The sequence below is a fragment of the Carassius gibelio genome, chromosome A25 (assembly GCF_023724105.1).
Source record: "Carassius gibelio isolate Cgi1373 ecotype wild population from Czech Republic chromosome A25, carGib1.2-hapl.c, whole genome shotgun sequence".
NCBI classification, from domain to species: domain Eukaryota; kingdom Metazoa; phylum Chordata; class Actinopteri; order Cypriniformes; family Cyprinidae; genus Carassius; species Carassius gibelio.
The window spans coordinates 10,957,195-10,985,105 of record NC_068395.1 but is presented as its reverse complement, the minus strand read 5'-3'; the positions used below and the strand labels follow the sequence as shown (position 1 = coordinate 10,985,105).

The window sequence follows — 27,911 nt, the reverse complement described above, 5'->3', positions numbered from 1 at the left end:
CAGCAACTGATGGAAAAGGGGTTCGCTTTGGAGCTGTTGTGATGTTGTCGCAAAAATGACACACATATATATATATATATATATATATATATATATATATATATATATATATATATATATATATATTTATTTATTTATTCATATATAAACATTCTTGAATCATTATTGTGTCTTGTCTTGCCTCTCAACAACATTTAAAATATCATCTTTAATTTAGTGACTCTGATAATGATAATGAGCTAAATCACCTTAAGGAGGTTAATCAATATGCTGTATAATTCAAGAGACTTGACTTTTAAGGGTTTTAAGGCTAAAAAGTAAGGCTATGCAAAGTGAAAGGACAAAATGAGTCTACCTCAACGCAAAATGTTTGTAGTTGGCAAGTTGTATGAATGGCACATTCTGTTCATTGTTAAGGAAAAGACTAGATGATGAATTGCTGGAAGAAAGAAGACAAAACTTGGAAAAATAAGCTGAAAAATATGAAGACAGGTTCATACAGTATTTACTTTGGTTATAAAAGCCTACAATTAATAAAATCACACTTCAAATTCTTGTTCACACTTTCTTTGTTAAGGTTTTAACACGTTTGAATGAGCATATAGTAACTTTTCAGGCAACCGATCGCATTATAGAGTCCAATAACGAAGTTATCTCCTAAAAATTCGGTCATACAATTACAAATATGAAAAAAAATTCATGCATAACAATGGTCCCATCTGAAAATCTGTGGTCATGATATACGGTACATTTGTCAAAGTAAAATAATGATAACTAAAACTTTCATTCAGTGTACTTAGGTGGTATCCAGTCCAACTTAGATTACATTCACATTTACATTTATTCATTTAGCAGATGCTTTTATCCAAGTGACTTACAAATGATTAATGGATACAGTTCAAAGGCATTAAGGTTCCCAATATCAGCACTAGTCGGAAGAGAGAATTCCCAAATGGGGACGTTTTATTGCTGTAATCTATACTACTTCATCTGACACAACTATCAGTGCAGCCTAAATAGGAGACCAAAATGTCTCAGGTTTGAAAACAAAAGTGCTAATTTAACCAACTGCATTCACTCTGCATCCTTTGACAAAAACAACTACACATAATGACAGTACAAGCATGAAAAACATATAAAATCACCTTTTGTCAACTGACTGTTTCATTTAAGCTTTCTTGCTATGCAAAATACAAAACAAACTGTAGCATTGACATAAAGACCTTAGTCTCTATACATGCTTTCACATGGCCAAGCAGCCCGTTTTCAAATTAAAACATGAATGAAATAATTATTGATCATTTAATGCTAAATAAACAATTAATGATCATCTTCATATTCAAAAAAATTCAAAAATTTTCACAAATCAGTGCTAGACTGAATTTGAACATAAACTATATAGTTTATCACCCTAATGCTAATGAGCTATAGTACAACACAGGCCCAATTTATCTTATTTTCTTTACACTGATGGTTTTCAGGTTTGGCTGTGTCAAACACACATACTTCCTATGGGTGACTTTGCCAGGTAAGATGTGTTGCCTTTGATACCTGACCTAAAGATGTTTCTTCTCCCCATCATGCACTGCAGCCATAATGTTCTATCTTTGCAACCTTCCTGCAGATGGATTGATGACTGTCTGTGCTATTCTTGCACATGTGCCTGTGAGGAGAGCTCTTTGAAAACACATGTAAAGTGCTTTTAACCCACTAGCATTCCAAAAATTGCATTTTACAGATCTCTATTCATTTTTTTTTAACGAGTGCAAGAACGCAGTTTATATGCTGTATAAAGGACACTCTGTCACATATTACAACAAGACTCACTGACTAATTCAGAAATACTGTACAAGATACATCTAAGCCTTCAGCAGCAAATGTTTTAAGACAGCATGTGCCGTGTCCACAAGGAATATTTTACAAAAACATTTCAAAACAAAACCGTTCATATCTGATCCATTATCTTTTGACATACTCATCTCGATTATCATCACACAACAATGGAAACATTTCCTATTTCCTCAACCACAGAGTGAACCTAAATCTCTCAAATTGCATCATTCCTCTGTTCCATCTTGACTTTAAAGGCTTGGAAACATGAACCTTCATCCATTCTTGAGCCTGATAGTCCAGCTCTTTGCAGGGGCTCATGTGATATTTTATACCAGCAGAGCATTTCTGGCTGTCGCAGATACACAGCGAGTTACAGCAGAGCACATTTAAAGATGCTGTGCTTTCTGGAGCGCTTCTCTGAAATCTTCACAGGCCCCCCATCATCTGCTTGACCACCATCATTCTAGTCAGTCGAAAAATAGAAACATTTAAAATCTGCTTTGTTAAAACATGTTAAAAATAATTTATTATGATAATTATATTAGGGTTGGCAAAAAAATTTACAGTTGCAATCAAAATTACTCAACCCCTCAGAGACTGCAGTACTTTACAAATACAAGCTTTTCTGAAGATCCAGGATAAAATAAAAATTGCATCTATAACAGTTCACTGGCATATTTAAAGTGATATTGTCAATATATAATGTAATATTTTGAGTTATAAGATTTTTTATAATACGGCTATGTCATAATTATTCAACCCTTATTCAACATTGCTGTTTTTAAATCACCTATTTGCATGGTGGGGAATAAAACACTCTCAAAACATAATTAAGCTTTTAGAAACTCTATTAAAAACAGAATTAGCTTGAGCTGTTACACATACAGTTAGCCCATGCATGTGTGTTGAAGTTGAGTAGCAAAAATGTCAACAGATATCTCATAAAAACTAAAGAGAATAAATATTGTATTACTTTAGAAAGGCTAAGGCTATATGAAGATTTCCAAGACATTGAAAGTTCCTAGAGACACAGTTCTCACCCTAATTCCTTAGCTTAAAATGTGTTTTACCAGAAAACCTTTGAGGGTGTTGAAAAAAAGCACAATATCATCAAATGTTTAATCAAAGCAACTGAGAAAAATCTGCAATGTACAGCCAAAGACTTGCAAGATGACCCTATTAAAGGAGGAAAACCATTTCAATGCAGTGTGTAAGAAGAACACTAGACAAGTATGGCCTTCATTTTGAGTCATATTGATATTGAATACCACTACTGATCAAGAAGAATAAAAGGCCAACTAGAACTTGATAAAATTCATTTGTGTAGACCTGTGGAGCTCAGGAGGAATGTTTTATGGAGTGATGTGACGAAACTGGAACTTTTTGGACCCATGGATCAGCGGTATGTCTGCTGCAAAACAGGCAAAGCTCATGAGCAGAAGAACAACACCTCCATCGTCAAACTTGGAGGTGGAACAGTCCTGTTATGGGGTGTCTTTACTGTAGAAGGAAGTGGAAACCATGACTGTATGAAGGACATCATGGATTCTTTGAAGTATCAGGCCATTTTGACAAGAACTGTGATGCCTTTGGTGCAAAGACTGAAGCTGATGATCAATGGACTTTCCTGCAGGACAGTAATCCCAAAGTACACATCCAAATCTACTACTGCTTGGTTCAGGGATCAGTCATAGAATGTACTTGAGTGACCTGTTCAGTCTCCAGAATAAATTCTCATTGCAAATATCTGGTTGAATTTGAAGAAAGCAGTGGCAATGTGAAAACCAAAGATTTTTTCAGGCGAGGAATCTGCCATGACTGCAGTAGAGAGTTGACAGAAGCTTCTAAACATTTAAAGACAGCGTTTATTGATGATTTTAAAGAATAAAAGATTCTGCACAAAGGGGTTTGAATAATTTTGAACATGAATGTTTAAAGCCAATTTGAATTTTATCATGATTCATCAATGTTCCGTTCTCAGAATCACTCAAAAGTGTATTAACAAACTTTCTCTACTGATGCCTTTGTTGAATTGATTTCATAAAATGTTCTCTACAGCAAAATGTCTTGCAGGTCAAGGGGGTTGAATAATTTTGATTGCAACTGTATATAATAGTATAAAATAAAATAAAAAGTAATCCTGCGAATTTTTGTACTACTGAACCGATATAAATATAAATGCAATTATAAAATAATTTTTCACCTGCAGTAGTGTCTGTTCATGAAAATGTGATTCATTGTAACAATGATCCATGATTAAAATAATTGTAAGCAATTTTTAATAATTGATGTACAATTAATCGTTAATGATATCAAGTATTTGTCACGGTTGGTAAACTGTGATCTCGGGGTGTTTGCACTTTGTGGTGAAGTCTGTGTGTTTCACATCTGCACTGATTAGTTTGTGGGCGTCTCCATTAATTGTTACCAGCAACAGCTGTCACTCATTACTCATCCCCTATATATTGGTTTCTCTCACGTCTTGTGTTTGTGAGATCGTTGTTTAATATCGCTACCTTGTCTGTTTGCTTCAGTGTGTGCGTTTGGATGTCCGTGTCTTCCCCGGAACCTCATCCACTCTCCGCACTATCACAGTCCCTGTGCCATCCTCTCCTGCTGCCGTCTCACCATCTTCACCTGGATTACTCAACGTCTCCCCACCATCTTGGATTGTCGTCTTCCCTGCATCATTGTCCCTTCTTGTTTGTTTGTTTATTTATTTCTATTAAAACTGTTAACCTGATAACTGTCACTCACGTTTTTGAAGATAGACTTGAATGTGCATTATACAAACCTAAATTTTTATAATTCATGACTGAAAACATTTTGTAACATGATTTTGATTTGGTAATGCAATGTCTGATTTTATAATGGGTTTTGAAGGATGAATTTTGAGATTTTATGTTTTCAAGTGATATATAACCTCTGATGATGTGATTTCTAAAATGTGATAGAGAAAAAGGCAACGAGGAAGTCTTTTTTTTTTAAATAAAGGTAAAAACTCCTTTTGTAATGAAGATTTCTGAGGGTGCACTCTTGTCATAAATTGATCTATTACTTTTCCTACATAATTTTTAACTAAAAATATTGGTAAAATATATATTTGGGAGTCTTATACCTTTCCAACGATATATAGTTTGTCAAGATTAGATTAGATTTGATTGTAATATAGTATAGTCAATATAGGCATCCCGTATACGGGACGGGGTGACATTTAACAGGTTAAGCTCGCTATTGTTTCTAGTCCTTCCTTCACCCCACCGTCACAGAACGATCTCACCAATATGGAAGCAGCAAGCACCAACACTCTAACAGACTTTATGCACCACAGTGGCAAACGCATGGATCAGCAGCAGGAGAGCATCTCTAACACCGGACGCGCTATCCATCAGCTCAAATCTCCCACTGCGCCCATCGCACCGCCTGCGCCGTCCGTCCCCCGGGAGAACCCCCAGGACCACTTCCGGCCAGAGCCGCGACTTCCGGCGCCTGAAAACTATTCTGGTGAGCCAACATTTTGCAGAGCTTTCTTAACCAAGTGTTAAATGCATTTCGCTATACAGACCTGCACCTTCGCCACCGAGGAATCAAAGGTGGCATTCAACATCACGTTACTGTCGGGCAAGGCCGCCCTATGGGGGACGGCGGTATGGGATAATCAACATCCGTGTTGTGCCTCGTTTTTTGTGGGTAAGAAGGATGGTTCTCTGTGACCTTGCATTGATTACCGAGAGCTGAACAACATCACGATAAAGAACACCTATTCATTACCACTCATGTCTTCAGCTTTCGAGAGGTTGCAGGGAGCATCTGTATTCACAAAATTGGATTTACGTAATGCTTATCATTTGGTCCGCATCAGGAAGGGGGATGAATGGAAAACCATCTTTAATACCCCCAGAGGGCACTTTGAATACTTGGTGATGCCGTTCGGGCTCTCCAACTGGCCCGGGATTTTCCAAGCACTCGTTAATGACATGTTGAGAGACATGGTAGATCAGTTTATTTATGTTTACCTGAATGACATACTGATTTTTTCTTCATCTCTACAGGAACACGTTCAACACGTCAGACGAGTGCTCCAGAGGTTACTTGAGAATGGCCTTTTTGCCAAGGCGGAGAAATGCGTATTCCATGCACAGTCTGCTCCCTTCCTAGGGTATACCGTCTTGTCCGGGGGAATACGTACGGACCCTGACAAGATTAAGGCTGTGATAGATTGGCCAGCTCCAGATTCCCGTAAGGCCCCCCTGGTGAAAATATAATATGCCAAGTATATTAAATTTTGGTATACTTCTGTGTACTTAAAGTCAGAGTAATGATCAGTATAATTTAAGTATGTTAATGATTAGCAAACTTAAAGTGTGCTATTTTGCGAATGCTAACTTTGTACTAAATATGTTTAAGTTATAATTTAATTGTAATTAAACACAATTTCAAGTGTATTTAGTGTACTTTCATGTGCTAAAGTGGAACAACTTCAAGTATACTTAGTACACTTCAAGTATAGGCTGTGGGACAACATATGTGCTTGATTAATGAATTAAAGTGTGCTTTATTTCTATTACAAGTACATTATAATTTAAATTTTGGTATACTTCTGTGTACTTAAAGTCAGACTAATGATCAGTATAATTTAAGTATGTTACTGATTAGCAAACTTAAAGAGTGTTATTTTGGAAATACTAATTTTGTACTAAATATATTTAAGTTGTAATTTAATTGTAATAAAGCACAATTTCAAGTGTATTTAGTGTACTTTCATGTGCTAAAGTGGAACAACTTCAAGTATGCTTAGTACACTTTAGGCATGTCTATAGGGACTACTTGTGATTAATGAAATTAAAGTTTTTTTCTTTGTATTTCAAGTACATTACAAATGCATAATGAGTTTCTTTGAAATGTACAACAAAAAACAAACATAATAATTTGGTGGTAATTGTATATGATTTTTAAGCAGAAAGGCTAAACTACCTATGGGGCACTTAATTTACTCTAAGCTGAATGTTGTAAAGTCAATAAAAAATAATAACAATAATTACATGAATAAAGACATTTTATTAACAAGTATTTATTTAAATCTATTTAAAACATTTTTATTTACATTTACAGGAACTTGGTTTCAAAACTTAACAGAATAAATTTACCATGTTTTACAAAAGTGCAAAAACAGAAAGAAACCACAGAGAACCTTCTGAACAGCAACAGAGGTGTAAATAAAAACATATTTACACATCAGACCTTCTTCTGGACGAACTGTTCATTGTTGCACTTGCGTCTGATAGCTGCTCGCACATCAGATGCTGTTGACTGTGGAAACTCCAGCAGAACTGCATCTGTTAACAGAAAAGACAACATATAGCTGAACAGCATAGCACTTTATCTCATGAACAAATACTTTGGGGCCTGATTTTTCAATACAGTCTCTCTATCGACACTCAATGCCACAATGTGTGATACACATATGATCATTCACACAAGTTGTTTAAACTTTCTGTAATTGCATGAACAGCATAAAAGGTTTGATTTACATACACATACTGACATACAGAAATTTAACACCACTGGGCCAAACATTTCTAAGAACAGTAATGGTTACAGGTATGTTTCCACATAAGTCTGGTTTAGCACAGCACCATTACAAACTTTTCCCAACCCATAATTCTTTGTGCTGAAACTATATGAAAAATGACACTAATGCTCAGCACTGGTCACTTTTTCTCGCAGTTTAAGCACACTAATATCAGGTAGTCCTCCATAATGAGTATATTTCTTACTGTCTGTAAATTGTTCAGTTACCGTGGGAACAAGTTGCATGTTTATATATTTACATTTAAAAGAGCTCCATTAACAGCTATAAGGCCTCAGTTATACCAAAGTGTTTTTTGTCAGCTGAAAATGCTAGGTGCTCTGCTGAAAATGTCCAGCTGCGAGTGCTTGAGAGCGCAGCGTTTTCAGTTGAGACGCTTTGGTTGCTATGATAAGGAGTAAAAAAACACCCGAACTCTCAGCGCGAAAAAGACACTTAACACGCTCCTGGTGTTTTATATATTACTAGACATGAAAAAGAAGTCATAGACTCAACAGCAAAGCACAGTGGTGGTAGTGCGATGATACTGGGCTGCATACGTGTTATAGGTGTTGGAGGGCAACATTTATAGCTGGTACCCTAGATGACTGATGATGGACCAAAATACTGGCCGACAACTAACGTCACCAGTCAAAGTCATACTGTGGCACCTATATTTTTTTGTTATGCGCTTTCATAATGATTTTACATACAAACATTTTTACATAGAAAAAAATATTATACTTTACCACTTAACTAATGCAAATACAGTGATGTGTTGTATTTTATTTCCCTGTATTTGCTATTGAACCAACTTCTGCTGCATACTGTATTAAATGCATACTGACTTTGCACTTATGATTCAAGAAGATTCATGGTTCTTTTATTGCTTTATAAGTAGATAAAATTACACACCTGTTATGGCCTGCACTTTGGCAACGTCCAGCTGGGTTTTAGGAGGGGCCCCTTTTCCTGATTTCCCTGTTAGCGTGGACTGGGCAAGTACATCTTTTGTAAAGACCAGGACAGCCAGCTCCTGCGCAAAGATGGTCATGCGTGTGCGGTTCAGTCGCTGGAAGGCCCTCTTTGGAACTGAAACTTCACTGCCAGCCAAGGGCTGCTGTATAGAGAAAAAGGGAGATGGAAGAGTGGTATGATCTCTCGTGTGCAGGTTCCCATTAACAAGATAATTCACATGATGTAACATATATGTAACCTACAACTTTAAGGATGATCCCTGTTCAAAACAAAATACAATATGTACACGTTCAAAAGCTATGAATTTAATGTAGTTCTTAAATAATACAATGATAAATGTATCTTTTATTCTTTAATTGTAACGTACCATCTCAACTTCAGTGACAAAAGAGGAGGTTGTGGATGATGGGGTCCCCCCAAACGAGGGCTTCAATGACTTTATACAGTGGACACACTCCTTCATTATTTTAATCATTTCTGGAAGTTCTAGGTGAATTTAAATGAAAAACAAATGTATTTTATTAACATTTATGACACAGGATAGACTGATGCAATGTAAAAGCTGACCTGAGATTATGGGACTTCAGATCAGTATATGGCAATTATGACAATTGTGGAACAAACTTTATTCTTCAATGTCAACCCCTGTAATGAAAGCTTATACCTACCACGAAGGGATGCCATGATTTCATCCATTTGGGGTGCCATTTGTTGACCAGTGCTATAATCCATTAACTGCTAAAACAAACAATGAAAGGCAGACATAATACATTTTATTTATTAAAGTCACATTTTACAACATGAACTTGTTTTTGAATGTTATAATATACATTTACATTGTGCTGCATTGCGGGTAATCCTTCATCCATATCACTACCCTAAAATATAATAACAGATTAATTAAAAGCAATACAAAGAGAGTCCATGTCTGAGAGAATGTACAGAAAGCAATCAGAAAAACTTCATAACTTACAATGTCAGGTTGGTTTGGACTCCGTATGACTGTGGCATCATCATCTGAACTGGTGTAATCATCAGGAGTGGATGATTTGGGTCTGGCAGCCTTTAAAGTCTTTGCTTGCTTTATCAGGACAACACATTCATGATGTAAAAAATTTAACAATGAATAGGAATGTAATAAAAATTAGGGTTTTTAAAAACATCTTAATATGACACCAGGTGGTATTTGTATTAACTGTAAACTGTAACTAAGTAACGTATATAGAGGATACTACATTTCTTTCATAAAGCGTTCTATTCTTTTTAAGTAATGTCCTGTTTATAAAGCACAGTACAACAAAATGTAAAATTTATCCAGGTCTTCAGAAAACCAGTATCCCTTACACAATAAAGTTGTTGTGGAAATTCCTCCTCAGTTGCCTCACTATTATGCTGATCTTGTGTGTTTTTGTTCTTATTTTTGGAAAGGGAAACCTTCAGGTTTTGAAGCATCTGGTTCTTGGCTGTCTCTTTGATCTTGGTTTGCTTTTCCTGAACAAAATATACAGTTAAAGAATTAGTCCACTTTAAAATTTGAATTGAATGATAATTTACTCACCAAATTAATAAATTACTGCCTGAGCACTCAGTACTCGCTATAGCTTTGTAGCTACCACCACAGAGAAGGAATGTGCCAAAGCCAACATGAAGGTAGCTGGGCATGTTATATACCTCACTTTTTGAGACAGCGTGTAGCAAGTATTAAGAAAGTTAGCTATGTATTTAAACTTAAAAACTGTTTAAACTAATATGCAAATTCATTTGCAAATTTGCAAACTTTTACTCACCATCTTAGCTTTTTTTGCCTCCACCGCATTGGTCTCCAGCATTTTCTTTTTCATGATAACACCCCTGCATTCTTCCTTGGTCCATATATCTTTACCCAAAATGAATAAATTCTTCTTTGTGACAAGATCCTTGAACGAATCTGATATAACGATAGAAATATAGAGGTTAGCCGACACCAGCATGCAAACCAACATAAAAAAAAGTTAACAATGTTAAAACAATGTTAAGTTTACAAGAATCTGATCATGTAAACGAAAAATAACTGATGACAATATCATCTTACCTCCTAATAGTAGGACTTTAGCTGGTACTGTCCTATCGGGCTCTTTTCGTGTGGGCCATTTGATCTCAATCCAGTTATCATCGCTGTCAAGGTCTGGCTGCGACGTCACTTGACTTAAATTGGCCAAATTCCCAATAAGCGATGCACTTTCAACTTTTACTGTTTTGTCTAAAAAGTAATATATAGCGAATTGGTAAGGCATCGTGATTCGAGACCTTTTCACCTCACCTGCAGAGTCAGACCTACTATGATTGACGGGATTGCGTAACATGTAACGTCAGGCGTCAGATGCTCCGATTGGTTGCAGTGAGCTTCAAAACTATACGGCACACACTTTACCGCCAAATTCAAAGTTAGAGACTAGATACTCTGAAACAGTCTATGCTCTGAAATCATGGCATCAAACCGTAATTTGAAAAGACATTTGAATTGCGACGGGACTCAACCAGAGACGCCCAGAACAACAAAATACAGAAGACTTCATCAAAAAAAGGTAAACATAAATAATAAAAAACATTTATGAAAACATTTTTCACAAGAAAACTGTAAATTACGGTGTACTGCAATAGCCTACAGCAATTATTAAAATAATTTAGGACGTGTTGTTTTATCTTATAGGTGCTTCATTATTTGTTCTTTATATTTTATATGTGAACCTGCTTTGTAATAATGAACCATTATGAAAAGCACTATATTAATAAATATTTTAAGTACAGCAGTATTTTGTAAAGGTAAATATTATAAATTAATAAAACTGCTGTAAAATCTCAAATTAAATAAATTTGCAAAATAAATATAACAATGTATATTTTGTACATGATACATGCCTTTTTTTCCTCTGAGAAGTGTTTCATATTTGATTTTTATCCCATCTAAAAACACAGTAGTACAGTGTATATATGGGTTATTACAGTGTAACACCCCATCTGTAAGACTGGACCAATGTGATGGTAAAATCTTTATTAATATAATTTACTTTATTATTTTTAGTACTTTCAGTATTCATATGACCCAAGACTGTCACATAATGTAACTTTTCAAAGACAAAAGCGTCATGGTGTTTTGAAAATTTGTTAAACATGAGACATTACAGGCACTATTGGTGTATAAATTTTACTGTTTTACAGTTATGTTGTTTGTACTATATTTGCAGAAACCACTGAAATTAATATACAAGAGATTTCTTTGTGAATCTCCAGTTCCCAACTCTTTGGACAGAGGAACAGTTTGTGAAAAGGTATGACTTTAAGAGAAAAATTTTATGTTTAACAGCATTTTTTATTACTAATTAATTAGACATTTAAACTGTATAAGTCAGTCCTTCAAAAATACTGCTTTTATTTTGTTAGATGCTAAATACTGCTGTTTTATCACTGAAACTGCACTTTTTCTTATCCATTTGTCTCAGATACAACTTACACATGTTGATGCAGATAATTGTAAAGTGCAAAGAAGCCTGCAAGACAGTAAAAATCAGAAAGGAGACACAGAAGAAAGGAGGCAAGATGTGATATCTGAAACGGTGATAAGGTTTAAGAAGACAGAACGTGAAAGCAAAGATGATAATGTAAGTGCACAGGAGGACAGAGATGATGAAGATGCACAGGAAGACAGAGAGGAAGATGATGGAAGTGAACAGGAAGACAGAGAGGTACATGATGAAGATGCACAGGAAGACAGAGAGGAAGATGATGAAGATGCACAGGAAGACAGAAAGGAAGATGATGGAAGTGAACAGGAAGACAGAGAGGTACATGATGAAGATGCACAGGAAGACAGAGAGGAAGATGATGAAGATGCACAGGAAGACAGAGAGGAAGATGATGGAAGTGAACAGGAAGACAGAGAGGTACATGATGAAGATGCACAGGAAGACAGAGAGGAAGATGATGAAGATGCACAGGAAGACAGAGAGGAAGATGATGGAAGTGAACAGGAAGACAGAGAGGTACATGATGAAGATGCACAGGAAGACAGAGAGGAAGATGATGGAAGTGAACAGGAAGACAGAGAGGTACATGATGAAGATGCACAGGAAGACAGAGAGGAAGATGATGAAGATGCACAGGAAGACAGAGAGGAAGATGATGGAAGTGAACAGGAAGACAGAGAGGAAGATGATGAAGATGCACAGGAAGACAGAGAGGAAGATGATGGAAGTGAACAGGAAGACAGAGAGGTACATGATGAAGATACACAGGAAGACAGAGAGGAAGATGATGAAGATGCACAGGAAGACAGAAAGGAAGATGATGGAAGTGAACAGGAAGACAGAGAGGTACATGATGAAGATGCACAGGAAGACAGAGAGGAAGATGATGAAGATGCACAGGAAGACAGAGAGGAAGATGATGGAAGTGAACAGGAAGACAGAGAGGTACATGATGAAGATGCACAGGAAGACAGAGAGGAAGATGATGAAGATGCACAGGAAGACAGAGAGGAAGATGATGGAAGTGAACAGGAAGACAGAGAGGTACATGATGAAGATGCACAGGAAGACAGAGAGGAAGATGATGGAAGTGAACAGGAAGACAGAGAGGAAGATGATGGAAGTGAACAGGAAGACAGAGAGGAAGATGATGGAAATGAACAGGAGGACAGAGAGGAAGATGATGGAAGTGAACAGGAAGACAGAGAGGAAGATGATGGAAATGAACAGGAGGACAGAGAGGAAGATGGTGGAAGAAAACAACAAAGAGTCTGTGAAATAAAAAGCCAAGATCGAGATGAGTTTCTTAAGGTAATTTCAGCATTTACTAATACTTTTTTTAAATAAAAGTATCTATTAACATAAGGTAATGCACACTGAACTAACATGAACGAACAATGTTCAGTTTTATTGATATTAGAAAAGTATTATAAATGACAAATGCTTTACAAATATATATTTTTGTATTTCTTAGTTATTACCATGTTAGCTACAGCATTTACTAATCTTGATGAATCCTTAAATTCAAAGTGTAACTATGTTGACTGTAAGCCTATCTGTTTTGACAGAACAACACTATAAGTGCTGCTGCATTTCTTCAAATATTGCTTTAGGTGTAAATGTGATTAATTTTGTGTTTTACAGAAACAGCTAGATGATGATCTTGTATACCCTGGTGCTCCTCTCACGAAGGGACAGAGTCTGCTTTTACTCATGTCATATGTACTGAGGCACAATTTGACAGGTGTAGCACTTCAGGATCTTCTTACATTGTTTAATGCACATTTCCCTGGCTTGGTACCAGCAACCACATACCTTTTTCATAAAGCCTATGGACAGTTTGGCCAGTATAAGCCCCATTTCTATTGTATCAACTGTGAAACCTACATTGGACCCAGTGAGACAGCACCACAAAACTGTTCTTCTTGTAATACTGAATTTGACATTGAGAACAGCCTAAAACTTGGGTCGTACTTTCTTGTACTTAGCCTATCAGCCCAAATAGTGGACATTTTGGAAAAACCTGATATACATTTGAATACAAAGGAATCAACTCCTGGCATTCTTTCTGATATTCAGAGTGGGGCAGGATATCAAAAATTCAAGCAAACTGGACAAATGGGGGATGATGACATTTCAATTTTGTGGAACTGTGATGGAATTCCAGTTTTCAAAAGTAATAATGTTCAGATATGGCCAATCCAGTGTCAAATTGTAGAACTGTCACCAAGAGTCCGGCAAGGTAATATATGCATTCCATGCTTATGGCTTGGTAACAGCAAGCCAAATATGGCTACATTTTTAACTGCTTTTGTTGCACAGCTTAAAGAACTGGAACAGGTTGGTATTAAATGGAGGGACTCTGAAAACACAGAGCACACAAGCAAAATTCATTCGCTACTCTGCTCCTCAGATTCAATTGCCCGCCCCCTCCTGAGAAATACGAAACAATTTAATGGAAAATATGGATGTGACTTCTGCCTTCACTCTGGTGGTGGCCCATATGTATGGGAAACACCAGAACCACCATTAAAGGACAGAGACTGACCATTTCAGGCACGCAATGCTGGCAACACCTGAGAGACCAATAATGGGTGTGAAAGGCCCATCCCCTCTGATGGAACTTGAGAGCTTTAAAATGATCACTGGATTTGTTCCGGACTACCAGCACTGTGTTTGCCTTGGTGTAATGAAACAGTTAACATCTCTGTGGTTGGATAGTAAGCACCATAAGGAAGAATGGTACTTGGGCTCTAAGGTCAGTGACATAGACCAGGGACTAATGTTAATTAGCCCACCTGTGGAGGTCACAAGGGCACCCAGATCAGTTAAGGACCGAAAATTCTGGAAGGCGTCTGAATGGAGGTCATTTTTGCTCTTTTATGCTTTGACTGTTTTGAGTGGAATTTTAAAAAAGAAGTACTGGAGTCATCTTTTTTTGTTAGTTTTTGCAATTCACACTCTTCTGCAGGATGCAGTGAAAATGACCCACGTGGATATGGCAGAGCAAGCTCTTCGAAAGTTCGTACATAATTTTGAGAAACTGTATGGTGCTGGTAATGTCTCTTTCAATGTACATTTGTTAATGCACTTGGCATCAAGCGTACGCAACTGGGGACCATTGTGGGCAACATCCACATTTCCATTTGAATCATTCAATGGGACTTTGCTAAAATTTTTTAATGGAACAACACATGTGTCTGCTCAAATAGTGAAAAGATTCCTTAGGTGGAGGGGTCTTTCAACAAAAGCAGAGACTATAATGGAAAATGCAAATGACAACATAAAAAAAATATTTGGCAAACTCCAGGGTAGGTCTGGCGTAACAAAAACGTCAAAAGAGTTTCCAGATAATGTCAGAGGTTTTGGCTGCCCAAAGAAAGGCAGCACATCTGTGCTGCAGAGGAGGGCTATTGAACATTTCACAGGAGACACTGTTCATTTAGGTTTATTTTATGACCGTTTCATTTGCAACAGTGTTGTTTATCATTCATATAATAACACAACTCTTAAAAAGAGAAATAATTCTGTTGTACAGTTAAATGATGGGACATTCTGTGAGATTTTGACCTTGGTGGCCTACACATCTGAGGATGGGGCCTCTTCTGTATTTGATACAAACAGTTTCTGTCTTTTAGTTAAAGAGCTAGCCAAGAGTGGAAGAAAGGTTTATAGAGATGCTCAGTTAAATATATCCTGTACATTTCTAACTGAAGTGTGTCACACCAATAATGTATTTGCTGTACATCCTCAGTCATTAGAGCGCAAATGTGTAATGGTGAAGTCTAAGGACAAAATGTATGTTAGTCCACTTCCAAACAATGTTGAAAGAGACTAAAACTGTTTCCTGCAAACAGAAATGTTTGTAATTGTACCAGTGAAAAACATGCAACTGTTAATGTTAATCCCATTTTTTTTTCCATAATTCACTGTGTAACTCAATTACATAACAGGTTTTTCTTATATTTCATATCAGTCCTGAATATTATTGTGTTTAATGTTAAATATTTGACATAAATAATGTTACATAGTGTGTTTAATGTCAAATTTTTTGTTAATGTTTTTAGGATTATTATGACCCTGTCATTTATGATTGTATCATGATACTTCTAATATTAGCTCAATAAACATAACTGCATATAAAAAAACTGTTAAAAGAACAGACATTTGTGCAATGCATATATTGTATTGAAAATATATTTATAACAGGCTTTCAAAAATTTCATCACTTTTGCCAAGTTACAAAGTTCCTAGCTTAAATAAGTAAACGTTAAAGTCACACTCAAAATTAACTTAAAATATGCTAAATCTTCAATATATTAAATAAACTATTTTTAAAATATGCTTTCAGTGCATTGTGACAAGCATAATTTCAAGCATGCAGTTAAAATTTGTCTAAAATATACTTAAAAATAAAGTTAAAATAAATAAACTTCTAAAATTCTACTTTAATTTCACTTTTAGTACATTTCTCTAAAATATAGTATAATAAAGTATAATAAATTACAATTTTTTTAAAGTATATTAAAAGTCTTACTGAAAATGAGTACCAGAAGTATGTTGCTAATATACGTTTAATACATTTAAAGACTGTGTTATTTTTGGTTAGTATATTTGCAGTGTATTGTTTAAAATTAAAATATATTTGAAATACAAAAAAGTATGCTTTTTTTTTACCAGGGCCTACAGCGGTTTCTGGGGTTTGACAATTTCTATCGGCGTTTAATTCACAATTTCAGCCAACTAGCCTCACCTCCGACAGCCTTAACCTCTCCCAGTACTCCGTTCAGGTGGTCAGACGCAGCTGAGGCTGCGTTCACTAACCTCAAAAGCCACTTCATTTCAGCTCCCATCCTTGTGGCCCCTGATCCCACACAGCAGTTCGTGGTGGAGGTCGACGCGTCAGAGGTGGGGGTAGGAGCAGTGTTGTCCCAACATGCTGTATCGGACGATAAGGTACATCGTTGCGCGTTCTTTTCTCATCGTTTAGCTCCTGCCGAACGTAATTATGACATTGGCAATAGAAAGTTGTTGGCCGTCAAATTAGCATTGGAGGAGTGGCGTCACTGGCTGGAAGCCTCAGGGGTACCTTTCATTGTTTGGACCGATCATAAGAATTTAGAGTACATTAGAACTGCCAAAAGACTCAATTCCAGGCAGGCTCGGTGGGCACTTTTTTTCGGTCGCTTTGATTTTACTTTATCGTACCGCCCAGGTTCCAAGAATGTCAAAACCTATTTTTTTTTACGTCTTTTTGATCCCTCTGCCCGCCCGGTGACTCCCGAGTGTTTTTTCCTGAGAAATTAGTGGTCTCAGCACTCATATGGGAGGTCGAGTCGAAGGTTAAGGCGGCCTTACAAGGGTTGCTCAGTTTGCACCAGTGGTAAGACATCTAACCGACCTCCTGATGGGCTTCTTCAACCGCTGTCTGTCCCTTCGAGACCCTGGTCCCACATCGCTCTAGATTTTGTTACCGCCCTCCCGCCCTCTAATGGCATGATGGTCGTTTTGACCGTAGTGGACCGGTTCTCGAAGGCGGCACATTTCATTCCCTTGCCCAAACTACCTACAGCCAAGGAGACAGCGTTCACTGTCCTAGATCACGTCTTTCGGCTTCATGGCCTCACGGTAGATGTGGTTTCTGACAGGGGATCTCAGTTCATATCCAAATCTTGGAAAGAGTTTTGCAAATTGTTAAGATCGTCAGTTAGCTTGTCTTCGGGTTATCATCCCCTACATATCAAGTAACGGACAATCTGAGCGAGCAAACCAAGATTTAGAGAGGACGTTATGATGTTTGGTCTCCAAGAATCCTTCTTCCTAGAGTCAACAACTCTCTATGGTGGAGTACGCCCACAATTCGTTGCCAGTGTCAGCTACGGGCCTTTCTCCATTTCAGTGTAGAGTAGGGTACCAGCCACCAGTCTTTCCCAGTCTGGAATCTGAAGTCACGGTCCCCTCTGCTCACGCGTTTGTTTAGAGGTGCCACCGCACCTGGACCAGAGCCCGTGAGACTCTGCTCAGGATGAGGGAACTCACTAAGACTAAGGCCGATCGCCACCGGTCAAAGCCTCCCGTTTACGTCGTGGGTCAAAAGGTGTGGCTTTCTACTAGTAACATTCCTCTGCGTTCCGTTTCTAACAAATTAGCTCCCAAATTTATCGGCCCTTTTACTCTCACCAAGATCATTAGTCCAGTGACAGTCCGCCTTAAACTACCTCCTGCCTACAAGAGGATACACCCCGCCTTTCATGTGTCCAAAATTAAACCCGTGTTTTATGCATGTATTAATCCGCCTACTCCGGTTCCCCCGCCGCCACGTCTCGTAGATGGGGAACCGACTTATTCGGTAAATCATATTCTGGACTCGAGATGGAGGGGACGAGGATTCCAGTACCTGGTGGACTGGGAAGGTTACGGTCCGGAGGAGAGGAGTTGGGTACCTGCTAGGGACATATTGGATCACTCCCTTACTGATGACTACAATCAGCAGGTAGGCCCTTCTGGGAACTCCAAGAGGAGTTCCTGTGCCATCCTCTCCTGCTGCCGTCTAACCATCTTCACCTGGATTACTCACCGTCTCCCCACCATCTTGAATTGTCGTCTTCCCTGCATCATTATCCCTTCTTGTTTGTTTGTTTATTTATTTCTATTAAAACTGTTAACTGTTATTTTTTCCAGTCCTTCCTTCGCCCCACCGTCACAGTATTGCACTTTTTGTAACAGCTCAACTAATATCAAACTAAATGCAGTTTTAAAATTGTTATAAAATATGGAGTTATAAAATACCATTTTAAAATGTGATTTATTGTAACGATTTTTTTAAAGCAAATAATAATAAATTATATCTAGTAAAATACACAAAAAATTAAATAAAAAAAACCTTACAAAAACACTCACCATTTTCCTGTTAAGTCGAGCCATAATGTCTCTAGCAAGTGTGAAAAAGGCCTCTTCGACATTTATGCTGGTTTTTGCACTTGTTTCCAAAAACTTGATCCCGTAATCAATTGCCAACTGGACAAAAAAGCAAAATATATAATAAAAAATTATAACCAATCTCACTCAAGATACTGTATATCTGATTCGAAATAACATACCTATAATATACAGGTAATGTTACAAGAATGGCATTTTAAAATAAAATGCATTTTCTTTATTCTTCATTTTAATAGATTAATTTATATTGTTTACTTTAAATTATGTATTATTTGTATGGAAAACTGTAAGCTTGCAAGACATGAGAGGCCTTACTTTCTCTCCTCTCTCTTTGGACACCTGTCTCCTGTCGTTCATGTCACATTTGTTTCCGAGGATCATCTTCTCTACATCAGATGATGCATGCTGAAATGAGTAATTAAGAAGTTCTCTAACAAATGTATCAAATAAACAATCAATTATATTTGATATAAATTTACAGAGTGGCTAGGAAACTTATAATTCAATGACCCCCTAATATGGACCCCCCCAACCTGGACCAAATCTGTATTATAATCAAAATGATGATACTTTATCAATTCAACATGTTACCAGACACATATGTGAACATATTCCTCCTCAATGTTACCTCCTCGATGTTGCGGATCCAGTTTTTAATGTTCTCAAATGACTTTTCGCTGGTGATGTCATATACCAACATAATGCCCTGAAAACAAGCCAAGCAGAAATATGTGAAAATATATGAAAAATCCATCTTCAGGGATCTACACTTCCACACAGACATGAGTAGTATCCAATGGTGTTTTACCATAGCGCCTCTGTAGTACGCCGTGGTGATCGTCCTAAATCTTTCCTGCCCTGCTGTGTCCCTGTAAAACAATCAGACAGTCACACACAAACACGTTCCTTCCTTCGTCACTCTGCTCAGCCTTACCACTTCACATTCGTTTACAGAGATTTATTAAATTAAACATCTTTAGAGGTACGGATGTACAGCCTGTCCATGACACAACTGTCTGCATTTCTCATCCTTCATAAGTCACCTAACTGAACAGGAAGACCAGCCACAGTGTGTGACGTCATTTCCGTCATATTAACAATAACTTATATGTAAGGTATGCATAAGTTCTGGTTAGTGGCTAATTTTTTTAATTTGACTGAAAGGCTGGTGGTATGATAAGATGACAGGTTAATGGGCTTGCGATATGCTATGGTAACAGGTTACTGGTATGCTAAGCTAGCAGGTTAACTGATGAGTAATACACAAAGCTTGTCTGCTAACTGTTAACTTGCTAGCTGATTGGAAAACAGAATGAAAAATGTCCATTTTACCATTTATAATTTTGTGTGGTTATATATTTGACATATTACTTATAAGATTTTGAAAATCAATGTTTTATTCCGGTACCTGTGTTTACAAGATTTAACTGATATATAGGTATAAGCATTTAAGGAGGCCTTAAAGTGGTTTGAAGATTTTTGAAGTCAAATAATGGGGTTATTTTTTTTTTTTTTTTTTTTTTGATGAACTATCCCTTTAATATAAATGTAAACTAATACAGGTGCTGGTCATATAATTAGAATATCACCAAAAAGTTTATTTCATTAATTCCATTCAAAAAGTGAAACTTGTATATTATATTCATTAATTACACACAGACTGAAATATTTCAAATGTTTATTTTTTTATTTTGTTAGTTATAATTGACAACTAAGGAAAATCCCAAATTCAGTATCTCAGAAAATTAGAATTTAAATTAAGACAAATACAAAGAAAGGATTTTTAGAAATCTTGGCCAACTAAAAAGTATAACAATGAAAAGTATGATCATGTACAGCACTCACTACTTAGTTGGGGCTCCTTTTGCCTAAATTACTGCAGCAATGTGGCGTGGCGTGAAGTCGATCAGTCTGTGGCACTGCTCAGGTGTTATGAGAGCCCAGGTTGCTCTGATAGTGGCCTTCAGCTCTTCTGCACTCTTGGGTCTGGCATATCGCATCTTCCTCTTCACAATACCCCATGGATTTTCTATGGGGTTAAGGTCAGCCAAGTTTGCTGGCCAAATAAGAACAGGGATACCATGGTCCTTAAACCAGGTACTGGTAGCTTTAGCATTGTGTGCAGGTGCCAAGTCCTGTTGGAAAATGAAATCTGCACCTCCATATAGTTGGTCAGCAGCAGGAAGCATGAAGTGCTCTAAAACTTCCTGGTATACAGCTGCGTTGACCTTGGACCTCAGGAAACACAGTGGACCAACACCAGCAGATGACATGGTACCTCAAACAATCGCTGACTATGGACACTTTACACTGGACCTCAAGCAACGTGGATTGTGTGCCTCACCCCTCTTCCTCCAGACTTTGGGATCTTGATTTCCAAAGGAAATGCCAAATTTACTTTCATCAGAGGGCATAAATTTGGACCACTCAGCAGCAGTCCAGTCCTTTTTGAAGCGAGACGCTTCTGACCCTGTCTGTTGTTCAAGAGTGGCTTGACACAAGGAATGCTACAGCTGAAACCCATGTCTTGCATACATCTGTAGTGGTTCTTGAAGCACTGACTCCAGCTGCAGTCCACTCTTTTTGAATCTCCACCACATTTTTGAATGGGTTTTGTTTCACAATCCTCTCCAGGGTTATACCTATTGCTTGTACACTTTTTTCTATCACATATTTTCCTTCCCTTCGCCTCTCTATTAATGTGCTTGGACACAGAGCTCTGTGAACAGCCATCCTCTTTGTAATGACCTTTTGTGCCTTGCCCTCTTTGTGCAAGGTGCCAATGGTTGTCTTTTGGACAACTGTCAAGTCAGCAGTCTTCCCCATGATTGTGTAGCCTACATAACTAGACTGAGAGACCATTTAAAGGCCTTTGCAGGTGTTTTGAGTTAATTAGCTGATTAGAGTGTGGCACCAGGTGTCTTCAATATTGAACCTTCTCACAATATTCAAATTTTCTGAGATACTGAATTTGGGATTTTCCTTAGTTGTCAGTTAGAAAACATCAAAATAAAAAGAAATAAACATTTGAAATATATCGGTCTGTGTGTAATGAATAAATATAATATACAAGTTTCACTTTTTGAATGGAATTAGTGAAATAAATCAACTTTTGATGATATTCTAATTATATGACCAGCACCTGTATATTCTCATTTAATTGCAAATAATATGTAGTCAAGTACCTGAAACCATTACATTCACTTAAGTAAATTCCTTTAAAGTATATTATTGTGTGCTTCTTTTTTTAAAAGGGTATTCTCATTCTAGAGAGCACTTTATTGGACAAAAATATCTATATTTGCATGCAAGATTAATTAAGTGTGTGTTTATGCTAGAGGTTTCTTCTCTAATAGCTTCAAAGCTAACTGTTTGTAGCAACGAACTCTGATTAAGAGCAAAAGCTTTGTGTTCACTATATTCAGAAAGTCTGTTTAGGTTGTAAATAACATGCCAACAGTTTGCACAGCTTTAAATACGCCTGATGAAGTGATGAAGATGAAGTGTAAATGACGATATAATTAGATGTATATGAAATGGGACTTAGCGCTGCTTATTCATGACCAACAAACGGCTCACCATATCTGCAGCTTGATTTTCTTCCCATTGATCTCGATAGTTCTGATTTTGAAATCAATTCCTGGCAACAGAGAAAAAGAGAAACAATCAATGCCTTGCTGGTGAGTGGACAAATACTTTTTGGGGGTTTTTTTGCATTCCAGCTAGTCTCACACAAATGTGCCAAGCAACAATAAACTCAGCATTTTAGTTTGTTCTCTGTATTTCTGACCTTGTGGCCTATTGGGTAAAGCCTCAGACTGAGGCGAGACCTTTGAGAAGGCACCAAACCCCAAACTGGGCACCGTAGCAAAAAATGGCTGCCCACTGCTCCGGGTGTGTGTGTGTGTGTGTGTGTGTGCTCTTGGATGGGTGAAATGCAGAGCATGAATTCCAAGTATGGGACATACTTTTCCACACATCACTTTAACTTTCAGTTTTTTCACTTTCAAACCTATTGATGGTGTGAAGAGATGATAATATTTCTAATAAAGAACTGAATCACAATGAAGGATTTTAAGATAATGTATGGCACAAAAAGTGGCATTCAGTGCAAATTTAGAAAAATTAATAATAAAATATGTCTTGCACAACTAGTCAAATGAGTTGCTCTGTGGTGTGGTTTTCCTGTGGAAAAATGTCTAATGCTACAACAATATAGTGGTTTAAGATCTGGTCTGGTAAACTAGAGGTTTATACCAAATAAGTGGTCTTGCCTTAAGCACAAACCTAACTAAATTTAGCTAGACTCCATCGGTGAGACTTCTATCTTATGTCATTTGTCAAATAAAAAAAGTTCACACACTTTCACTTTAGTGGATGTGAGTTGTGATTGAGCAAAAACCAATCCCATTTTCTTCAGAAAATGTCAAAATTGAGTTGTTTGTTGGCATTTTAGTCAATGAAACATGGTTATTACATTAGAGTGAAGAACAAATAATTTAACATGCAATTTCACATATGTGACCCTGAACCTGGACCTTAAGTGGCGATATACAGTACAGACCAAAAGTTTGGACACACCTTCTCATTCAAAGAGTTTTCTTTATTTTCATGACTATGAAAATTGTAGAGTCACACTGAAGGCATCAAAACTATGAATGAACACATGTGGAATTATATATGGAATTATATACATAACAAAAACATGTGAAACAACTGAAAATATGTCATATTCTAGGTTCTTCAAAGTAGCCACCTTTTTCTTTGATTACTGCTTTGCACACTCTTGGCTTTCTCTTGATGAGCTTCAAGAGGTAGTCACCTGAAATGGTCTTCCAACAGTCTTGAAGGAGTTCCCCCGAGAGATGCTTAGCACTTGTTGACCCTTTTGCCTTCTGTCTGCGGTCCAGCTCACCCCTAAACCATCTCGATTGGGTTCAGGTCCGGTGACTGTGGAGGCCAGGTCATCTGGCGCAGCACCCCATCACTCTCCTTCTTGCTCAAATAAACCTTGATGCCTTCAGTGTGACTCTACAATTTCCATAGTCATGAAAATAAAGAAAACTCTCTGAATGAGAAGGTGTGTCCAAACTTTTGGTCTGTACTATATACAGCACCGGAAAGCTGAATAAATAAGCTTTACATTGAGGTATGGTTTATTAGGATCGGATAATATTTTGCCGAGATACAACTATTTGAAAATCTGGAATCTGAGGGTGCAAAATAATCAAAATACTGAAAAAATTGCCTTTAAAATTGATATGAAGAAATGCACATTACTAATCAAAAATTAAGTTTAGATAAATTTACAGTAGACAATTTGCTAAATGTCTGATTTTTGGCATAAAAGTAAAATTGATCATTTCGACCCATACAATGTTTTTTTCTACAAATATACCCCAGTGACAAAAGGTTGGTTTTGTGCTCCAGAGTCACATATTAGTTGTGCATAACCATCCACAACACTCTAGTATCGTGATGGTGAGTTTTGATTGAGTGATCACTATTCACATTTTCGTCAGATAATGTAGTGTCAGTCAATGACACAAATGTTTAATACATTTACATTCAGTAATTTAACAGAAGCTTTTAGCTACAGCTAAAATGAGGAACATAATTTATCAAGCAGATTAGTTAAGCAATATCACAACCCTCAGAGAAGTGAGGGGAAGTGCAGAGTGTCCACAACCGGGGTCCTGGGCGTTCTGGCACAAGAAAACAGATGCAAGTCATAAGCTCGGCTGCATTGGCGGAAGAATGCTGAGATGGGCTGAGCGAATATCACAAGAGCATGATGAGGATTCACACAGTACAGCCCTCTGTTCATGGTCAAGTCTACTATGACCCCGCACAAAGAAACTGTACTTTCCCCAGCACCCCGTGCTGATGTTGGTACCAAAATGTTGTATATGCAGACTGACCGTGATGATTTCTAACATCTCAACGTCAACATTTCAGCAAAATTGCTGCTTTTTAACAGAGAATGGAAAATGGGCTTTAAATACAACTAAAGTCTGAAAGAAAGTCAAGGCTCAGAGACCCCATTGCAAGACAGCATTGCAAACAAAGGCAGAGGGGGCGGTGACGTTTTAATCAGATGGAAAAACCGACAAAGGAAATGACTAAAGTCTCTGTGCAGGCCGACGAAAGACAACTGTGCAATGTTCACACGTACAACAAAATCATTTTCTTAAGCCAAATTTTGTCTAAAAATGTACTTGAGATTTGAAACTGTATAAGATATTCAAGATATATATATAAAAAAATAGCATTTTTTATGTAAAAAATAAGAGTTTCTTTATCAGCATCTATGGTTCCATGAAGAACCTTTCCGTTACACAAAAGGTTCTTTATACTGAAAAAATGTTCTTCACACTAGGAGAAAATATGTAAATATATGTTTAACTATTGAGCACAGAATACTTCTTATGTAGCATCACTTTTTAAAGTGTATGTATTAAAAAAAGTGTCTTTTTAACTTTGTTGTTGTTGTTGTTTATTTGATCATGCTGACAATTTTTTTTATAAATAAAAAAGAAAGAAAGAAAGAAAGAAAAATGGTTACTTGAGCATTTGCAATGTCACTAGCAAGTCTTCACCCTGCATACTTATCAATGATTTATAGAAAGTTTTCTGCGTCATGAAGATGCACATTCCTTCTTTCTCACGGTCACAGAAAAATTACTATAATATGGATGATAATGATTATAATATGGAAAACAGCATCTTCCCATTGTTTAAACCTGAATGCTACAACAAAACGTCTAACAGCAATGTATTGAGTGGCTTCTGTCCATCGGCGTGAACATAAAATGCCTATTTAACTCAATGCACTGTTTGTGTTTCCCTTGAGTAGACTTCTGTATGAACTTTAAGGCCATAAGTCAGCAGGGTTTGACAGGTTAAAAGTAGATACAGAACTGGTCAGCAAAATATAACTTTCACACCTTCACAGAGCTGACAGCATTGTTTCTGGAATATATATATATATATATATATATGTGTGTGTGTGTGTGTGTGTGTGTACACACATCTGTCTATATATATTTAAAATGATATATAAATAAATTATCTAGACAGATAGATAGATATATAGATAGATAGATAGAAATATTTGTTTAAATATGTCTACATAAGCAAGCTGAGTCTCTCATAGGCCTGTGCATTTCTAAACAAATCCAGATGTTTTAATGTAACACGTAATCACGTGATTTATTAAAACACACACACAGGTGCTTTTTAACCTACTTTACCAATGCAAATTAAACTAGAAACGTCATTACAACAGCGTTACTGTATCTGATCACTATTGTCCTGCAGATAACGGGACACCGTCCAGTCCCTTCTACCAGATCACCGGTGAACTGACCGATTGTGGAGATGAAGGTGGTGTTAAACGCGTCCTCGCTGAATCTGAACAGCAGACATGTCTTTCCCACTCCACTGTCTCCTATTAGCAAGAGTTTGAAGAGATAATCGTAAGTCTTCGCCATTTACCGAGCCGGTATTCCGTTTATGATTGACACTGCACAGTTTCCCTTGTTCAAGGCATTGACACACAAATCATAGGGTCTCGAGCGAGGGCGGAGCCTCGTGGTGTGACGTCAGTGCCATGTCTCCCGCGTGATTGGTCAGTGCAGTTTCTAGGCGGACTCCCGAAGCTACATTACACGAAGTAAGGTTTTAAAAGTGTAGACTTTTACATCTTTAAAAGTTTTTTTTTACTGATATTGATCAGATAATTAACACTAAGAGTAAAGTTTTTTCTTTAGAAAATCTTTGGACATTGTTTTTTTTAATTATTATTATTATTTTATTTATTTATTATAATTTGATATTTTCATATTTCATATTTCATATTTATTTATTGATTGATTCATTGCATTTTGTATATATATATATATATATATATATATATATATATATATATATATATATATATATATATATATATATATATATATATTATATTCAATTTCCACAATAACAAAGTTTTACTTAAAAATCAATATTAATAATATACACAACTGTCTTTCTCATTCATTTACAAAAAAAAGAAGAAATAAATAAATACAAAATGCAATAAACAACGGTATCCAAATGGATAATTTTGCTTATCTATTTGAAAAAAAAAATGACGTTCTTCAATTTATTGTCCACAGTATTGAAAATAATTGTGAAGTGGTGCTGCCATTCAAAACCACTAAGGGACGCAGTCACAAGATGTGCCAGCTGAGTGTAGGTTTACTCAAAGTTTGCCTTTAGGTCAAATAAGAATAAACAACTAGAAGGTACATTTCCTGAAGAAAATGTGAGTGGTGCTTGCAGTGGCAAAACTCGCCCCTCTGTTGCTAGGGTGTTGCAATGAGGTTGCTATGGTGGTTACTAGGGAACCCTGGGTGGTTGCTAGGGTCCACATGATGGTTGCTAAGGTACCAAGGGTGGTTGCTAGGGTAATCTGGGTGGTTGCTAGGGTCCCGGTAATGGTTGCTAGGGCCGTTGCTAAGGTACACAGGGTGGTTGCTAGGGTAATCGGGTAGGTTGCTAGGGTGTTGCTATATGGTTGCTAGGGTACTCTGGGTGGTTGCTAGGGCGGTTGCTAGGGTCCCCATGATGGTTGCTAGGGCCGTTGCTAGGTTACCCAGGGTGGTTGCTAGGGTAATCGGGGTGGTTGCTAGGGTGTTGCTATGTGGTTGCTAGGGTACCCGGGGTGGTTGCTAGGGCGGTTGCTAGGGTCCCCATGATGGTTGCTAGGGCCGTTGCTAGGGTACCCAGGGTGGTTGCTAGGGTAATCGGGTTGGTTGCTAGGGTGTTGCTATGTGGTTGCTAGGGTACCCGGGGTGGTTGCTAGGGCGGTTGCTAGGGTCCCCATGATGGTTGCTAGGGCCGTTGCTAGGGTACCCAGGGTGGTTGCTAGGGTAATCGGGTTGGTTGCTAGGGTGTTGCTATGTGGTTGCTAGGGTACCCGGGGTGGTTGCTAGGGCGGTTGCTATGGTAACCTGGGTGGTTGCTAGGCAGTTGCTACGGTACTTGGGGTGGTTGCTAAGGTGTTGCTAGGCGGTTGCTAGGGTGTTTTGGCTGGTTGCTAG

The 27,911-nt window shown here is 37.4% G+C and overlaps 3 protein-coding genes across 7 annotated transcripts; 1 reads left to right on the top strand and 2 right to left on the bottom strand.

The window, feature by feature from the left end:
- Window positions 1–158: 158 nt before the first annotated feature.
- Window positions 159–26,377, bottom strand: LOC127946987 (ras-related protein Rab-8B-like). Its single transcript, XM_052543854.1, has 7 exons — window positions 26,192–26,377; window positions 22,402–22,462; window positions 19,631–19,691; window positions 19,451–19,528; window positions 19,138–19,227; window positions 18,784–18,900; window positions 159–2,296 (listed from the first exon to the last, which is right to left on the bottom strand). The coding sequence occupies exons 1-7, from the start codon at window positions 26,313–26,315 to the stop codon at window positions 2,204–2,206; spliced, it is 624 nt and encodes a 207-aa protein (XP_052399814.1). The 5' UTR covers window positions 26,316–26,377; the 3' UTR covers window positions 159–2,203.
- Window positions 8,556–11,139, bottom strand: LOC127946983 (uncharacterized). 2 transcript variants are annotated; one of them, XM_052543847.1, is made up of 7 exons: window positions 10,452–11,139; window positions 10,168–10,307; window positions 9,725–9,871; window positions 9,354–9,461; window positions 9,217–9,258; window positions 9,049–9,115; window positions 8,556–8,866 (listed from the first exon to the last, which is right to left on the bottom strand). In XM_052543847.1, the coding sequence occupies exons 1-7, from the start codon at window positions 10,720–10,722 to the stop codon at window positions 8,733–8,735; spliced, it is 909 nt and encodes a 302-aa protein (XP_052399807.1). In that variant the 5' UTR covers window positions 10,723–11,139; the 3' UTR covers window positions 8,556–8,732. The 2 variants fall into 2 exon arrangements, with proteins under 2 accessions (XP_052399807.1, XP_052399806.1); XM_052543846.1 differs by having other exon boundaries at window positions 8,557–8,866; window positions 9,049–9,118; window positions 10,452–11,137.
- On the top strand, window positions 12,174–13,935 carry LOC127946984 (uncharacterized). Of its 4 annotated transcripts, XM_052543849.1 has the most exons (5): window positions 12,174–12,399; window positions 12,466–12,630; window positions 12,730–12,927; window positions 13,027–13,194; window positions 13,528–13,935. In XM_052543849.1, the coding sequence occupies exons 1-4, from the start codon at window positions 12,176–12,178 to the stop codon at window positions 13,163–13,165; spliced, it is 726 nt and encodes a 241-aa protein (XP_052399809.1). In that variant the 5' UTR covers window positions 12,174–12,175; the 3' UTR covers window positions 13,166–13,194; window positions 13,528–13,935. The 4 variants fall into 4 exon arrangements, with proteins under 4 accessions (XP_052399809.1, XP_052399811.1, XP_052399810.1 ...); XM_052543851.1 differs by having other exon boundaries at window positions 12,174–12,630; window positions 12,730–12,828; window positions 13,093–13,194; XM_052543850.1 differs by having other exon boundaries at window positions 12,174–12,630; window positions 12,730–12,828.
- Window positions 26,378–27,911: the final 1,534 nt, after the last annotated feature.